Source organism: Girardinichthys multiradiatus, chromosome 12, assembly GCF_021462225.1.
Source record: "Girardinichthys multiradiatus isolate DD_20200921_A chromosome 12, DD_fGirMul_XY1, whole genome shotgun sequence".
Classification (NCBI taxonomy): Eukaryota; Metazoa; Chordata; class Actinopteri; order Cyprinodontiformes; family Goodeidae; genus Girardinichthys; species Girardinichthys multiradiatus.
This window is the reverse complement of record NC_061805.1, coordinates 48,799,003-48,816,200: the sequence shown is the minus strand read 5'-3', so window position 1 is coordinate 48,816,200 and position 17,198 is coordinate 48,799,003. Positions and strand designations below refer to the sequence as shown.

The 17,198-nt window shown below is 40.8% G+C and overlaps 1 protein-coding gene across 3 annotated transcripts in view; it reads left to right on the top strand.

Annotated features, from left to right (window-relative positions):
• Positions 1–17,198, top strand: part of bmp2k (BMP2 inducible kinase) — a 51,457-nt gene that overhangs the window by 8,727 nt on the left and 25,532 nt on the right. For all 3 annotated transcript variants that reach the window (XM_047382217.1, XM_047382216.1, XM_047382218.1), the window contains 2 exons: positions 14,627–14,745; positions 16,731–16,836. In XM_047382217.1, the coding sequence (XP_047238173.1) occupies positions 14,627–14,745; positions 16,731–16,836 (225 nt within the window). The remainder of the gene's footprint in view (positions 1–14,626; positions 14,746–16,730; positions 16,837–17,198) is intronic.

The following is a 17,198-nucleotide window of genomic DNA, read 5'->3' as shown; positions in this document are numbered from 1 at the left end:
CTGGATACAATCTGCTGGGTTTCCTTAGACAGAAAAACTTTTTATCCAATTTGAATAAATAACTGAATCTGACTGAACTGTTCAATGGTTAGGATTAATTGGAATGTATGAACCTGACTTTGTGAAGAACCTTGAGATGACGCGTTGTGAATTGGCGCTATATAAATAAATTGAATTTATTTGAAAACTGTTTTTTTACTTGGATTATCTTTGTTTTTTATTTTATTTGAATTGTGAAATATTTCATTGCAAGTGCCATAACTGATTGTTCCCTAGCTGATTGTGACCCTCTTGTTGCAGGCAGAACATTTAATCAGGGTCTTTCCTGAGCATTGAGCTGATAGCTTCTATGTGTACAGCCACACATTTACACACCTTTACTTGATTACCTCATTGACGTCCGAATGTGGTGACAAGTCAGTAAGTTGTTTGTATGTTTTGGATTCTTGATATAGTGTCCTTAGTGCGTTTATAAGGAACAGGAAGACCATGCCTCTGGGGTTTCACTTCCTGTGCCTGCAGTTTTACAAGCTTATTTACAAAGGTTGAAGTTCAGGGACATCTGGTTTGATTGGGGTCTCCTCCATCTTCATACGGTCAAATCTGAAGATTTTGTGTTGCAGGTTTTTTGGCTTGCACCTTTTTTTTTTTGAATCTTTTCCTGCCAGCAACAACAAAAACAAGACCCAGTGAGCATGTTGACCTTGCACCTGCATATTGTCAGCAGGTTGTTAAAACATGCCATCTCTCTGATATCAGGGCCCCGTCCGTTGCAGCGATGAGAGCTATGTTGGACCTCCAGTGTTGAAAGTGGAGACCACAACAGGCTGCAGATCATCTGAACAAGACAGATGCGAAACTTCGTTTGCATGCAAACAGCTGCTGTGTTCAACAAGTGGCTTCATCATCCCCTTGTGATCTTAGTGGGTGTTGCTCAGACAAACAGTATGTTTTGTTTTTAATTTGCAGGATGCAGTTTTAATATTTCTCATAGTTGTAAAGTGCATTCGATAAATGTGGTGTTTGGAGATTCTCTTGTTTCTCAGCATTAACAAAGTGGATATCTAATTAAAGACATTCCTTTTGTGCTGGATAATATTTAAGTCCACCTCAAACAGGGTTTTTAAATCAAACTTGAACAGATTTGACTTGAGTTGTGCTTTTTATCAACCTTGGTTGATGCATGCTCACGTTTAACTTGGCTTAACTTGTTTGGTGAAAAAAATTGAGTTTAATCTCAGCAGTTTTTTCCCTAGGTGGCCTCGATTGCATCATTGACTTGACCTGACAACATTATGCCTTGCTTGAAGAGAATTTGCATTGCATTTGTGTGTGATTCATTTCAATAATCCTTCATCAGATATTTTTCCTTTTTGAATGACCTGTTTGATTTTCTTTCTTTCTGAAGGGAGAGTGGTGAGAATGCCTTCATCTACATTATTAGCATAATGTACCGGTGATGAATAGGCACATTGTGCCTCTTTGTTGTTTTAGTCCAGCACCCTAGAGAGACTGCTGGTACGATGATGCAGCTCATGGTCCTGTGATGGGCATCGCTGCCTTTGTGCTTGCTCATTCAGGCCTTCGGTTTCTGCCGCCCCTTCTCTCTTTAGGAAACTGCAGAAGAATTATTACCTCTGCTGGTCTAACGATTACAGAGGACCAAATGTCGGAGTGACATTAGTTGATACTGGGATTTTTGAAAGTATTTGTTTCCTTCATCTCTTGATTTCAATTGTGAAATTCCAGGAAAACGATGGTAAATAGATAAATTAGCCATGCCAGCCCGGTAAGCGGCACCAACATCAGCATTTCAACACATCAGAACACAGAAATTATGTTTTAGTGCTCTTATGATTTGCCAAAAGCTATTTTAGCACATTTCTTTTTACATTGCCTTCCATCTTCTCCCAGTAAGGAACTGTTTTATCACTTGACCAAAGTTTAATGACAACAAGGTCAGACTAAAGCCGAACACAGCCAGAGAATAATGATCAGTTCACAGAGCAAAGTGAACTTTAAAAAAAAAATGTTTGAAATTGGAGGAATTTGTTTTGCAAAACGTCCATATTAGTAACAAATAATTTACTGTAATTTCATATATTTTGACATACGAAGGAAGGAGACTGTAATAAGAGCACAGGGACATTCCCAAAAAATCAGAGCGACTCTGTGATCCGTGGCCATAATGGTGGTCTCAATTAACCAATCAGGTGCATTTCTACTACTGTCATTGTCGCTTGAAGTTTTAATTTACAGATGTACAAAAAAATATTTCAGTTACCCAAATGACAAGCATTAGCACAAAACATAGTGGTTTAGTTATTTCCTGCAGATTAGGTAGAAGCTAACGTCCTGCTGCTCAGCCTCTGTCTCCAAGCACTTCGCATCCTGACTGGCTCAGCTCGGTCCGCTGGCTGCCTTGCCAGCAGTTGGTCATAGTATCTTCTCCATAACGAGCAGTCTTCTATTTTCAACACATTTTAAAAGGTTATCCATATCTTCCTTCCACAACCAGAAATAAAAACAACCATCACATGGAGTTAAAATTAATCGTAGTTCTCCTGGTGCAAGGGAGGTGTGATCGCGGCCATTCTCAGTAAGTCCATAATCTGTAGCATTACTTTTTGTCCACATTTAATAACCTTTGACCTTGCGGTGGTGGTGCATTTGTTTTCCAACGGGTCATTGTTTAAATTGTCTTAAGGACTGACGTACACAGTCCTCGCCTCCATGCAGAGGGTATTAGTCCTTGAGGCATCTTTCCAGGGTTTACCCCCTTCTGTCTCTGCTGGTTTCCTGTCTAACCAACAGGGATAAATAAGGGCCGCTAATGGAACAAAATAAATAAAAATAAGAGGGTTCATATGTTTCATCTTATTCTGTGACAAGCTCGGTTTTTCTTTCCTTGGAAACCTCAAGTTAAAAATTTGTTGGAGCTTTTTTTTTTTTTTTAAAGGCTAATGAGGTATTTGATCAGAACTACATTGTCTTGCAAAAGTCTTTACAGCCACTATAACCACAAACTCAACCCTGATGTAATAGTTTGAAAAACCACTGCAACTATAGTTACAACTTCAAGTTTAATTCTGAAATGAACTGCCTCAGCCTCCCATGCTGTTGTAATGTTTTGAACCTTTTTAATCTTCTTATTCTGGCATTATTCTTCTGTTTCAATCCCATCATGTCGATGGAAGCAGGGACACTCCTTTCTGTTGGTTTAGTTGCAACAATTGAAGTTGAGGTCAGACTTTTTCAGCGTTTCACTGCCAGAACTTTCCCACTCACTAATCCCAGTATGAAAAACAAGTCCAGTCGCTGAACCTCATGTGGCCTTTTCTGGAGCTGCTTCTGCCAAAGAGTTTGTAACAGCTGTTTATCCGTCTTTCCAAACGCTTCTCACTGCTCACCTGAGCCTCGGTCGAAGCAAACATCTGTTGTCTTACAAACGCTGTGCTTTTTATGTAAGCCAAAGTGACGGAATGACCTGAATAAGAAAGAAGAATTAAAGCTTAGGCGGACAGTTTTGTAAACAAAAGCTTGTTGGAGTTGTTTGTAGTTCCTTTTAGCCAGGCACAGGGTGATGTTTGCTGCGGTACTGGCTCTTGTTAAAAGAACAGCTCTGTTTGGCAGGTACATTTCCTCCATGTCTGTTCTCACATTTCAGAAGATGTATCTGCATCTCATAAATGGCACTAAAGTCTTCATCAGCTTTAGATCTGTGCTCATCGAAGAGTGAAACCTTTACTTTTATAGTCAGAATCACAATCAGCTTTATTGCCAAGTTCGTACATACAAACAAGGAATTTGACTCGAGTACATTTGCTCTTTGGTTTTGTTTTTGCATTACAGAATATACATATTTACAAATATACACTGAGATGGATGAAGACAGGACAGATTGAATGATGGCAGTGTAGAAGATGACCAGCAGCTCCTGTGGAAGGTTGAACTTCTTGAGTTGCCTCAGGAAGTACAGTCTCTGCTGGGCCTTCTTTCGAACAGTGTCTATGTGTGAAGACCATCTCAGGTCCTCAGAGATGGTGGTTCCTAAGAACCTGAAGTGGTCCACGGCCGATACAGTGTTGTTGAGGATGGTGAGGTGGTGGTGTTCTCCGAAAGTCCACCACCATTTCCACAGTCTTGAGTGGGTTGAAATGGTGGTGGACTTAGTCGGTTTGGACTCTGGGTTTCTGACCAAACCTTAAATTCCCGACACTTTTTTATCTACCTACGCTGTTTTTTTATGTGTATGTTTTACACTTTGGGCCTAAACGGGTCCTTCTCCAGACGGAGCACCGCTGTGGTCAGGGAAAACAGATCTCCGCCCACCACAGCTTATTGTCCATTATCTGTGTAAAAAAAAAAATTATTAACAGCTTCAATAATAATAAATAGTAAACAAACTGGAATCGCACAATTTTCTTCAAATCAGTTTTATTATCAGAGTAATTCCCTCTGCACGCCCCACCCCCAGACAATTTGTGATCTATAACTGCATGTTCTTTAATGCACCTTGAGTCTGAACCAGAGAAAGGGGAGGAACATGCGATTTCATGCATAAATGGTGGAAATCCTCGAATTCCTTCATTTTCTGTTTGATTCAGAACTGCTGCATCTATCACAGAACCTGAAACACATTTTCTTGTATTTTCTGTTTGATTGACCTTAAAATTAAACAAATCAAATGGTGAAGCATTAAAGAAAAACAGAAATTGGTCAATCAGTGCGTCACTCCTAAACATCATTTGATTGTAATCCTTTGTAATTTAGCACATATATATATCAGATTATTGAACCTATAATAAAGTAAATATTCTTTAGGTGTAGTGATTAGTAGATTCATGTACACAGTCTCTTATTTTATTAGATGTTAAAGTGAAACCTTCCTAAAGGAACGTGTACTGGTGTCTCAAAGGGGTGAGCTGAGGCAGAACAGGATGTGAGACGAGCTGGGAGCGTTCAGCTCTGTCACAGATAAGAAGCTGCAGCTCATGATGCTAAATATTTAACTTATATGTATAAAAAAAACTCAGCGAAATTAAAAACTCCTTACCTAAATTCATTGACCATCTACTTGACCTAAAGAAATGACTTTTCTTCCAAACATGCCTCCTTATCTCTGTAGAGATTGGTAAGCAACCTTGAAAAATAGCCCTGCTTAGGAGAACACGCTCCGAGATAAGAGCCTGCCAGTGGAAAGTTTCTCATTTAATCGAAAAGAATAACAAAGTACTTGCTGGATATGCCATTTCCATGATGCACACTTTCTTTATCGGAGCTTCTTTGAAGAATGAAGTCTCTTTCCTTACTTGGATTAAAGAAAACCATCCTCCTAAAACATTAGTTTAGAGAATTTTACACAACCAGGTCTTAAAATCTGCCTGATAAATGTCTTCCTATCTTAGTCGGGTTTGTTGGGAAAACGATTATGTTCTTGTTTCAACTAAAAACTGAGACTTGCAGGTTAAATTCAGACTCAACCACATAATACATTTTTTTGCTTCATTGAGATTTAGTGGTCCTGTCATTGAACTCATTCATTTCAGCCCAGAATACTTGCACCATGCCTCTGCCACCTCCGTGCTTTGGCAGAGTCTCTTTCTCTGAAGTTTAAAAATATCTGACCTGCAACAACCTTGAGTATCTCAGCTCTGTGGTTTTGGTTTGATTTGTGTGAAGGACTGGAGATGGCAGGTTTCTTTTAGGCTTTCCCAAACATGCTGGTTTTCTTAACATATTTTTGCCATCAGCGAGAACTGTCACGTAGACTTTGAAAGGTCCAGCATAAAAGTGACACAGTGGTGTGTTGTCCACATCAGGAGAAAGCTCACCGCGTGCAGAATGTCTCGACTGCTCGATAAAAGCTACACCATGTCTATTTTTACGTGGGAGCATTGCTGTAGTGCAACTTTTTAGGACTTTGAAACAAAGATATTTGAACAGATTCTCATTAGGCTGGAATAGTTTACAGGGCTGCTCTGGATAATGTGCAGTTGGAATTGGTTCCTAATTTTGTGGTTAACAGTGATGCATACTTTGCTGTTTGATGTTGTGTCTGCTTTCTTTTAAATGATTTATGCAGCCTTGTTGCAGTTCCAGTTACACAGCGATTTTATGACAACAAAAGCAGCTTCTGCCTTGGTCTCTGTATTAATACTGAATCTAAGAGGATTTCCTAGTGTTGTGGGTTTGATTCCAGCTTCCTCCTGCCACATGTTGATGTGCCCCCTGGGCAAGGCACCTGTCCCCAAGTTGCTTACTGATCTGGGTATCGGTACCTGGATGTGTGCGACTGGCTGAACGTGGTTCTAGTGTAAAGCACCTTTTAGTGGTCGGTATGACCAGAAAAGCGCTGTATAAATTCAGTCTATTTATCATTACATGTTTAAAATATCCCTGCTGTTAACGCAGATCAGCTCAGCAACACTGCACATTTTATGGTTGTAAGATCGTTTAATACCAGGATGTAACTTTGTTTAATATTGTTGCATTTTATCTGCTTTACATGAACAATGATTCTGGATTTATAGGGCTGTCTTGGGGACCAGGGCTGTGTCTGAATGAGCACCAGACATCCAATCAATGCTTGGCGTAACCGCAGTTGTGTTCATTAGCTCCCTATAATTTAGAAAGAATCCCCAAACCTCATGCAGGTCTTTAGTGGCTGAAGTAAATAAAGGAAAATGTCAGAAAATATATTTAATCCTGAGAGCATGTACTCATAATAAATACAGTACCACGATCATGCCCTCTGTACCTTTAAGATCGATATCTGTGCATCCCAGCGGTATCATAGTTACCCAAGCAAGGGAGAAGTGTGCACATACCTCCAAATTGTGCATAAAGGCTGGTTGCTGGGAGATTAAATGAAATTAATATTTGTTTTAGGCTGTACTGAAAATGCATTCATCTCTATAAAAGAGAAGTCCTGTGATAATTAGCAGTGTGGAGGAGAGAAAGCGTGAGCAGAGGCTCATGGGGATCATAATAACTGTAGCAACAGTTGAGAGACTGCTTACTGTTCTGCCTATATTCCCACCCTGTGAAGGGTGTGGAGATGGCTGGGGGATGTTAGGTGAAAATCTGCAGTGTATTGTTCTTTAAACATTTAAAAAACAAAAAGGAAGTCCCTCTCTGCGCTTGGTTTTCAGTGAGGAAAGGAAGTCAAGAGGAGATTCGAAGTTGAAAAGGGCACAGAAAACACCTCTGCTCAGCATAACTCCTTCCTTTACCTGACTGATGGTTTTTATCATTCTAAGCAGTTCAGTTCAACTGGTTACATGGAGGAGAACAACCCTAAATAAAATGCCTGCCTTTGTGACGGCCTGTCTGTAATGTTGCTGGTAGCCTTATTATTTACATTCTACAGCTTTGGAGACGTTTAGGGGAAGTGTTGCGAGTTTATGTTACAGGATGGGGCCTCAAAGAGGAAATGCCTCAGTCTGCTTAAAATCTCCCCAAAAGTGTTGCTCTGCTCTCCTAAAAGGTGGTTCAGGCTGACGACGGAGCCCAGAACAGTCCTTTTCACTTTCATGTTCTTGCTGGGATTTGATTGAAGGGTTTGGTCAGAAGATGGTTCGTCAGTGCCATCATGGATGATGATGACGATGTGCTTCAAAGGAAGAACATCTGCTCCTTGTGACTGAGCAAATCATCAATTTATCCCTCTAGATTTATCTTCACTGAGCTTTCACTTTTAGTTTCCTTCCCTTTATTTATGAAAAGCCGACATGAGCGACTGTTTCATGTAAAGTCCTTGTTTTTCATGCTTATCAATGATGTCAGGGTCCGAAACTCTTGATATTCGTTTGTTAATGGTTAAACAAACAAAACTCTCCAATAATGACCCCCTTCGCTCGGCACCAAGCTGAAACGCCGCCATCTTGGCCTGGTGGAGGCGTTCAGTCAACTGTCACAGAAAGCTGAGTGAGTCTTCATGCCGAAGTTCCTACATGTCTTGTCCACCCTGCAGCCTGCCAGCAGACGAGCAGGAGGCGAGGGCTAATGGCGGTTAGTTGGACCTAATGGCAGCTGAGTAAGTTAGACATGCTCATCAGTCATGCATTAGAGGAAGCATTTAGTTGCACTGAACAGATCAAAGAACAGAAATTACAGTTTTAGCCTCAGATCGATGCATTTTTGAGGAAACATTTGTTTAATATTTAAAAGCAAGTGTCTTTTTTATTGTTAGAGGTTTTAGCCAGATGTAAAAGAACCGTTTCAAGTAAAAAAAACAAAAACGTATCATTAAGTTTTTGGTTAGATATAAAGTTTTTTTTACCTAAGATTAAATTACTGCAAGAATTCTTCAAATACGGAACTTTTTGCCTTAGAGCTATTTTTCTATTCATTCTTGTTAGTTATTAAACAAACAGGCCTAACAAAAGTCCTAAAAACAACACATTTTCAGCTAATTGTGCATCCTGTACATGTAAAAAAGTGTTTTGGGGCATTTCAAAGCCCTTCATTTGTCTAGGAAGTTTGTATATTGTGCTCAAAGCCCATTCTACAACAAATCATTCCACCTAACCCTACTCAGGAGAATAATGCACTCAATAGCAAACGGTTCCCGTGGCTGGCGTAGTCATGTGAGGCAACAAAAGCCCGCTGGGAGTTGATTTAGCGAGAACTTGGATCTGCAGCCTATTGTCCCAGTCAGCTGCTGTCCAAACCAGTTGGTCGACATGCCTAGATGGCCTCTGCAGAAGCTGCTGTCACCTCAGGTTGCTGTCCTGAGGCAAAATTCACTGGCACAATATTAGAAAATCTTGCAATAATGCTAACAAATATTGCGATGATATCAGTTGCAACTTAGTTTCGGGTGTGAGGCCCTGTCCAACTGGCCAAATATTACATTAAGATATAAAATGCAGGTTCATAACACTTGGTATATATTAGCCAATAATTACTGCACTCCAAACTATCCTTCGGGATATGAATACTGCACACACTGATATTACAATGATTTATTCATGATATATTGTGCAGCCCAAGTTGTAATTATGACAACATAAAAACATTGATGTGTTGTTATCATGTCATTTATGTCTCAATTTGACACTTTAACTTTAGAAAGTGCAGTATAGAAATCCAGTGGGTTAAGTATTCCTCACAATACTACAAGTGTTGACTCTCCTCTCAGTTTGTGCTTCTGGATTGTTTTTCCTTTCTGTTGGACTAAACCTTGGATGCCGTGAGGCAATGCTGTCCTCCAACCAATGAGGTGTTTGAAGGTGAAGCACCTTGAACATCTGTCCTGTAAATCGTGAAGTCATCGACAGTCATTTAATGAGTTAAATCCCATCGGATATCACTTGTACTATTTACAAATCATCAGGTTGGCCTGACAAAGATGGTTGTGTAAATCTATCTCTTACAATCTAAAATAAACAACTTTGCAGAATTTTGCTGTGAGAATCCCTTAAATGGGTCAGGTTTCCGTGGGGATTAGCTCGCCCTTTGGATCTTGTCGTTACAATCACCGACAGCCTTCTCTTTTCTGCTTCCTGGCCCGTTGCCCGGGCAAATGGATTTTCCCTTATAAAATCCATCACATACTTTAGCCCCCACATCTCGTCTCCATTTTACTGTTACGTTTGAGTTACTACACCTGCATCCTACATCTCTGTGTCAAGGATGCACACAAAGCTTTGATTCAGGTGTGTTGCAGGTAGATTTATCTGAAAACGCTGGTGCCATAGAAGATGATCTTCATGTAGTTTGAGCTTGGAGAGAGAACAGGGCCAGAAATGTGACATTTCTGATCATTTTCGCTCTCTACTTCAGTACTACTTATCTACCACCTCATGAGTTTTTCTAGACAATGAACATGGATGTTATTTTCTAGAACTGGCATTCCCCTTGGAGTTCATAATATTCTTTATTCTAATATTTTTACTTTACGGCCTCACTTCCTTCTTGCAAAGTAATACATTAATAAAGTGCACATAATCCAAAGTAGGATTAAGTGTCACCAGTTCAGACACTTTAATGATGAAAGCTCTTCAGCTAATCTGAGTGCATGCAAACTGCATGCTGAGGAGAGTGAGACAAACATGTTTGCAGGGCTGCACACGTTGGCTGAGAAGCATCTGACAGAGGAGAGCAAAGTAAAACCTGAGAACCGGAAGCGCTCTCTTTCTGCTTTTTATGGCCGCATGTAAACATGAAATCCTTACAGCTCTCAGTCTAGAAGAAAATGAGGACGCATGGCAGATTTGGTGGGATTCTGGGAAAGTAGTTTCAAAATGCTCAGCTTTAAATTCAGATTCTCTGGCTTCAAAGGTCAGTGGGAATACTTCAGACACAAAGCCACGTCATTGGATTGAAGTCTTTAAACGGTCCTGGACCCAACAGTGCTGTCAGGAAATCTATGAAAGCTTGATTTAGTGGCTTGAATTGACCACCAAGCTATCCCTGGAACACCAGGTGAATCAATGAGCTTCTTCCAGCAGGCGTTAACAGCAGAGGTTCTTGTCGACTGTCCAGGCAGACTTTCAGTTAAATGGCAGGGTTTCTGCATATACAGATATGTTATTCTCATCATGTGTGCAGAAAATAGGAATGTCTTTTTATCAAGCTGCAGTATCGTTTTCCAAGCATTTCAGTTGCGCTGCGTGGATTTACAGTTCAAGTACTTGACTTCAGTTTAGTTTCTCTCTGCAGCCTTTTCATGCAGTCTTGTGACTGTGACGGCTCTGTCATTACTTATCTAAGTTTGTGGTGATTTTTATGGTGCCACATTTGAGCAGATGCAAGCCGTCTGAGTCGACATGCACCGAGAGAGAGGAACCACAGTTAAAGTTAGTTTCTTATGCTAGTTTCTCTGAGCCGCTGTGCCTCGTCTCTGTTACGGCCCTGTTGATTCTCGTCTCATTATCTGCCTGCTCTGTGCTACAGAATAACGTCAGCCGCTCCTAATCTGATAATGTGTGCTACTGTATCACTCACTGTTGTGACTACATACGAGCAAACACTTAGCCTCAGTATGATTACACCTCACTGTCAGGCCTGCTGTCGTCCGTTTAGTCCTCCTGAGTCACACCACTGTCACATTTGTGAGTTTGTTTTAAAGATGTTTGTAAGCTCTCTGAAGGTAACCCCTCCCAACAGTTGAGCTTTGATTCGTTACATGAAGGGTTACATCACCGACTTCTATAAATGCATCAACCGACAGCTTGTAATTTAATGAAAACCTGCAGTGAGCTTTTTCTGTTTCGTATGTTATCAGATCTTACTTTAAACCCAAATTAGAAACCGTGTGACCCAGTAGAAGAAGCCCAGTGAGCTCAGATTTTCAATTCAATATGTGCGATAGTCTTTGTAATGTAGTGAAATTTTAACAGACGTTTCCCCGTACGCGACCATGTTGACCACATGGTGACCCTTTCGTAGTTCGCCCTGTTTTCAGGACGTTGTTTGTGCACGCCACAGATCCTGTTATCAGTTTTATGAGTCATGAATTAGCTGAGCAGTTTGTGGGCAAACATTTAGTTTGCATGCCTCTAGAAGTCATCAGGGCTGAAGCTGCACACATCATTCTCTCTGTCTTGGCAGAGCTTCCTCATAGATTTTAATTGTAGTTTTACCTTTGATTAGACATGAAAAAAGTGCGTTATCTGGTCATCATTTTAATAGCTTGACCCAGACAGTCTGATTCTGCTTTTGATGCTGTGGTACTGTTTCCCTGATGGCAGCAGATCCAAACGTTTATGTGGAGGGTATCCGGAGTTCTGGCAATGTTCAGAGTCCTGTTCCTGCACCATCTCTTGACAGGGGGTAGGGGCACACCCCAATGAACCTTTCAGCTCCCATCACTATCCTCTGCAGGGCGCAGAGGTCCTGGCATTTTAAAGGTAGAATACAATATTTACCAGAAAACTCAGAATACTCTTGATTGCAAATAGAGGAAAGGTTTTAATGGTCTCATATGTTTTAAACATCTGTAATCAGTGTAGAATGATGCAGTTTGGGGTTAACTTATTTTGGTTCCCCATTCAAAGTGGATCCATATGCCAAACGTACCACTCAGACCGTCCTTGCTTTGTTTTCGGGAACAGAATAAAGGTGGGTACACGTTGCAGGTTCTGTTCAGTGCAGAATGAATCGGTTCTTGTTTGATGTAAAGTGTATCACAAGAGTGAGTACACCCCTCACATTCCTGCAGATATTTAAGTATGTTTTCATGAGACAACACTGACAAAATGACACTTTGACACAATGAAAAGTAGTCTTTGTGCAGCTTATAAAACAGTGTAAATTTATTCTTCCCTCAAAATAACTCAAGATACAGCCATTAATGTCTGAACCACCGACAACAAAAGTGAGTACACCCCTAAGAGACTACGTCCAAATTGAGCACTCTTGTCATTTTCCCTCCAAAATGTCATGTGACTCATTAGTGTTACTAGGTCTCAGGTGTGCATGGGGAACAGGTGTGTTTAATTTTGTAGTACAGCTCTCGCCCTCTCATACTGGTCACTGAAAGTTCTCACATGGCACCTCGTGGCAAAGAACTCTCTGAGGATCTTAAAAGACAAATTGTTGCGCTACATGAAGATGGCCAAGGCTACAAGAGGATTGCCAACACCCTGAAACTGAGCTGTAGCACAGTGGCCAAGATCATCAAGCGTTTTAAAAGAGCAGGGTCCTCTCAGAACAGACCTCGCGTTGGTTGTCCAAAGAAGCTGAGTGCACGTGCTCAGCATCACATCCAAATGCTGTCTTTGAAAGAAAGGCGCAGAAGTGCTGTCAGCATTGCTGCAGAGATTGAAGAGGTGGGGGGTCAGCCTGACGGTGCTTAAACCATACGCCGCACATTACATGAAATTGGTCTGCATGGCCGTCATCCCAGAAGAAAGCCTCTTCTGAAGTCTGTCCTCAAGAAAGCCTGCAAGCAGTTTGTTGAAGACATGTCAACAAAGGACATGGATTACTGGAACTATGTCCTATGGTCTGATGAGACCAAGATTAATTTGTTTGGTTCAGATGGTCTCAAGCATGTGTGGCGGCAATCAGGTGAGGAGTACAAAGATATATGTGTGTTCCCTACAGTCAAGCATGGTGGTGGGAATGCCATGGTCTGGGGCTGCATGAGTGCAGCAGGTGTTGAGGGGTTACATTTCATTCAGGAACACATGAACCCCAATATGTACTGTGAAATACTGAAGCAGAGCATGATCCCCTCCCTCCGGAAACTGGGTCGCATGGCAGTGTTCCAGCACGATAAAAGACCCCAAGCACACCTCTAAGATGACCACTGCTTTATTGAAGAGGCTGAGGGTAAAGGTGAGGGACTGGCCTAGCATGTCTCCAGACCTAAACCCAATAGAACATCTTTGGGGCATCCTCAAGCGTAAGGTGGAGGAGCGCAAAGTCTCGAATATCCGCCAGCTCCGCGATGCCGTCATGGAGGAGTGGAAAAGCGTTCTAGTGGCAACCTGTGGAGCTCAGGTAAACTCCATGCCCAGGAGAGTTAAGGCAGTTCTGGTAAATAATGGTGGCCACACAAAATATTGACACTTCAGGAACTTTCTCTAATGGGTGTACTCACTTTTGTTGTCGGTGGTTCAGACATTAATGGCTGTATCTTGAGTTATTTTGAGGGAAGAATAAATTTACACTGTTATATAAGCTGCACAAAGACTACTTTTCATTGTGTCAAAGTGTCATTTTGTCAGTGTTGTCCCATGAAAACATACTTAAATATCTGTAGGAATGTGAGGGTGTACTCACTTTTGTGATACACTGCAACTAATCATAATTTTGCTAATTGATTAATATGTTGACTATTTTTCTGATTAATAATCGAAAAGCAAAATGGGAGATTTTGTACGGAATGTGAAGCTAAAATTATGCAACTTGAAGAGTTGTGGATGAAGCATATTTACAGACAAAGAAGGTTTTTCATGTTAAATGCAAACTATATATTCTTTGTATAGTTTTGGTGTAATCACTGCTCTGAGTGGGTTGTTCTCTCAGAAGATGGCATGTTTTAGAGTCTATTTACTCCAGTTAATGATTACTTGATTACTAAATTCGTTGACGATTATTTCAATAATCAGTCACAATTAATCCGATGAATTGTTTCAGCCCTAGTTTGATCAGTCCATGTGTTTGAGAGGATGATCGAATGCAGTCTTAACTAATGAAATAATGAAATGGACCTTTACTAAAGCTGTGAATCGTGTGCTAACCTCAGGGTTGTCTAGTGATCTAAAAACACATTGTGTTAAAATATTATTTATAGTTTCAGACTGTTTTAATTAGTCCAAACCGTCAAATAGTTCAGATGTGACAGGTGTTAGGATTTCAGATTTTTAACCACAATAATGATGCTGCAACTTTAGCATCGTTAGCCTGTTGCTTATATTTGCTTAGCGTTTACTTCCCCGTGTTTTTCTGTCAATCTTTAATTTTTTTTCTACTGGGTTCCCAAAATGTCACCAGGAATAGATAAACCAGGAGATTCTTCCCTAACATCAACCTTACCAGCTGCATGGAAGCTTTTATTATGCGTCTTTATTTTTCACTAAGCTATTCTTGTTTTTCTTTCTTTGTTTTCTTTTGCTCATCTCTATTAAACCAGTTAAATAGCTGAAATGCTGTAATTAAATTTTCCCAGGAGGCTTCTCTGTGGTGTTCCTGGCTCGGACACACAGCGGTGTTCGCTGCGCTCTCAAAAGGATGTACGTGAACAACGTGCCGGACCTGAACGTCTACAAGAGGGAGATCACTATCATGGTGAGATGCTTTCTCTTTAACTGAGGCTCAGCTGCGATATTTATGCTCTGAGAAGGTGAGGATATAAGGTAACTGTTCCACCTACAGCTTCCTGTTTCTGTAAAAAGATGGTTTATAATATGAAAACATACCTGACTTCGTTAGTTTCCTGGCATTACGTTTGTTTAATGCAGTCTTTGCTTCTGGAGGAGCACAAACCCTTGCAGCCGACAATAAAACACATGATGTCACAAGTCAAGATGCATATAAATAGGTCCCTCCCCATCCCGTTTCCAGCATTTCCAGTCTGGTGAGAGCGAAAGGCTTTTAGCAGAGAGTAGGCGGACATGGCGTTAATGCACCTGGTCGATCTACAAATGACGTTGATCTATCACGCATGATTGCATTGGAACATTCAAAGCATTTCAGGCAATAAAACGTTATTATTTTTATTTTATTTCTGAAGCCTTGCAGCAAATTTCAAACATGACAGACCGTCTCTTTAGGAGCGTTTGACCCCAGAGCGTCGACGAACAGCTGGATCCGAGCCATTCAGGCTTGCTCTGAGTCTGTTCTGTCTCTTCATCTGGAACAACGTGTAACACACACACACACACACACACACACAGCTGACCTTAAACGTCGACACAGTTTGGGTCTCTTGGGACATTGCCTTAGGTGTGTTGGTTTCCACAACACACCGCAGCCTCCCTTCCCATGCTGGCCTTTTAACTACCGACAAACAATGTGTCAAGTGACTACAGTGAAATCAGCAGATAAATGACTATAACTGAAGAGGCGAGCTGAATGAGAGGTTTTCAGAATTATAAACTCATTTATTGCAACATGAATATTCAGGTTACTACGTTTATGAAGGCATGAGATTGGAGGGTTTTTTTCTAAGCTAAATGTTGTGAATTAATTTGAAGTGATGGGAACCTAACGTTGTATCACTGCAGTGTTGTAGGCGTATCTGTGACCAGGCTAACTTGTATCTCCCTTTTAATTAATTCATTCATTTATTAACCTTAGTTTCACCAGGAAAAAGGACTGATTAAGCTCAAAGATCCTGTTTGCAAGAGCGTCCTGAGCTAAGATGAGCAGCAGCACTAAAAGCATTTCTAAACCTGCAACAGCCAAGACACTTCAACCATAAAACCTGAAAAATTATGCATCAAAACCTACAAGTAGCATAAAAGTCTTAAAAGAGATCTTAAAATCTGGTGGTGAAGCTACTAAGTTGTTTAGAAGAGATTTAAACTGGCTGTTTGTGTTCTGCCGTGTCTTGAGACTTGAGGCGTGAATCTGTTTTAAAGCAGATGTTTCCAGCTGTGACTCTGCACTGATTGAAGGAAACAACAACCCGCTCCTGGTCCAGTGGTCCTATTTAATCACAGCAGTAACTAGTATTCTGACTAGTTTCCTTCTGGTCACGTGTTTTCTATGAAGTCTGGAACTTGATCTGTTTGCCAGGTCTGGAGAAGCATGGAAGAAGAAACTGGTTTAGTATGGGAACATATTTAAACTTCCATACATCCATGTGTATAAGAATCCCATCTGTCCATCAGTCTGTTGATCTGTCATTCCATCCATCTGTCAGCCTTTCCTGACATCCAGCTGTCCACTAATCTCTCTGTCCTTCACATTGTCCATCTATCCATTCATCTATTGGTTTGTCCTTCCATCCATCTATCCATTCATCTATTGGTTTGTCCTTCCATCCATCTATCCATTCATCTATTGGTTTGTCATCCATTTGTGCGTCCATTCAACTATACCATCCATCCAATGTCACTGGAATGGACAATTGCAATCACCATTAAAAATAAATATTAGTTTATTAGAAATAATTTCTCTACCTGTTCATTCCTCTAACCTAATAAATGTGTAGGAACCCTGCCCATAGTTTCTACCCGTTTTAGTAGAGCATTACATTTATTTTGGTAAATGGATTCAGAATGTGTGTTTCTGTCCTGACCTCTCCCGTGTTTTAATCCCATCTGCAGAAGGAGCTGTCGGGTCACAAGAACATCGTCCGCTACCTGGACTCAACAATCAGTTCAGTTTCCGACAGTGTTTGGGAGGTCCTGATTCTCATGGAGTACTGTAAAGGTACAGTTGTTAAAATCCACTCCTATGGTAGTATGGATATGTTTATAGTTCAGACCACTGCTGGACTGATGGAAGAAAACGGCACCATCAGCAGCCACCATCTCAAGTTCCTCTTGTAAAGTACCATCTTAGTAACTCAGGAAGTCTTGAGCAACACTGATCTGTCTGCTAACAGCTGCTGAATGAAGGCTTTAGTCAGGCTAATATGAGCTTAATACTTCTTGATCTTTGCTTCTTGTTGTTTTAGTCTTTCTAAAAGGACATTTTAGGCAGTTTTGTCCTCCATTAAATGCAAATATTTCCACAGGCAGGGAATAAACTAGTTATGATAACCACAGATGCCAGCGGTGGCTGCTATTTAC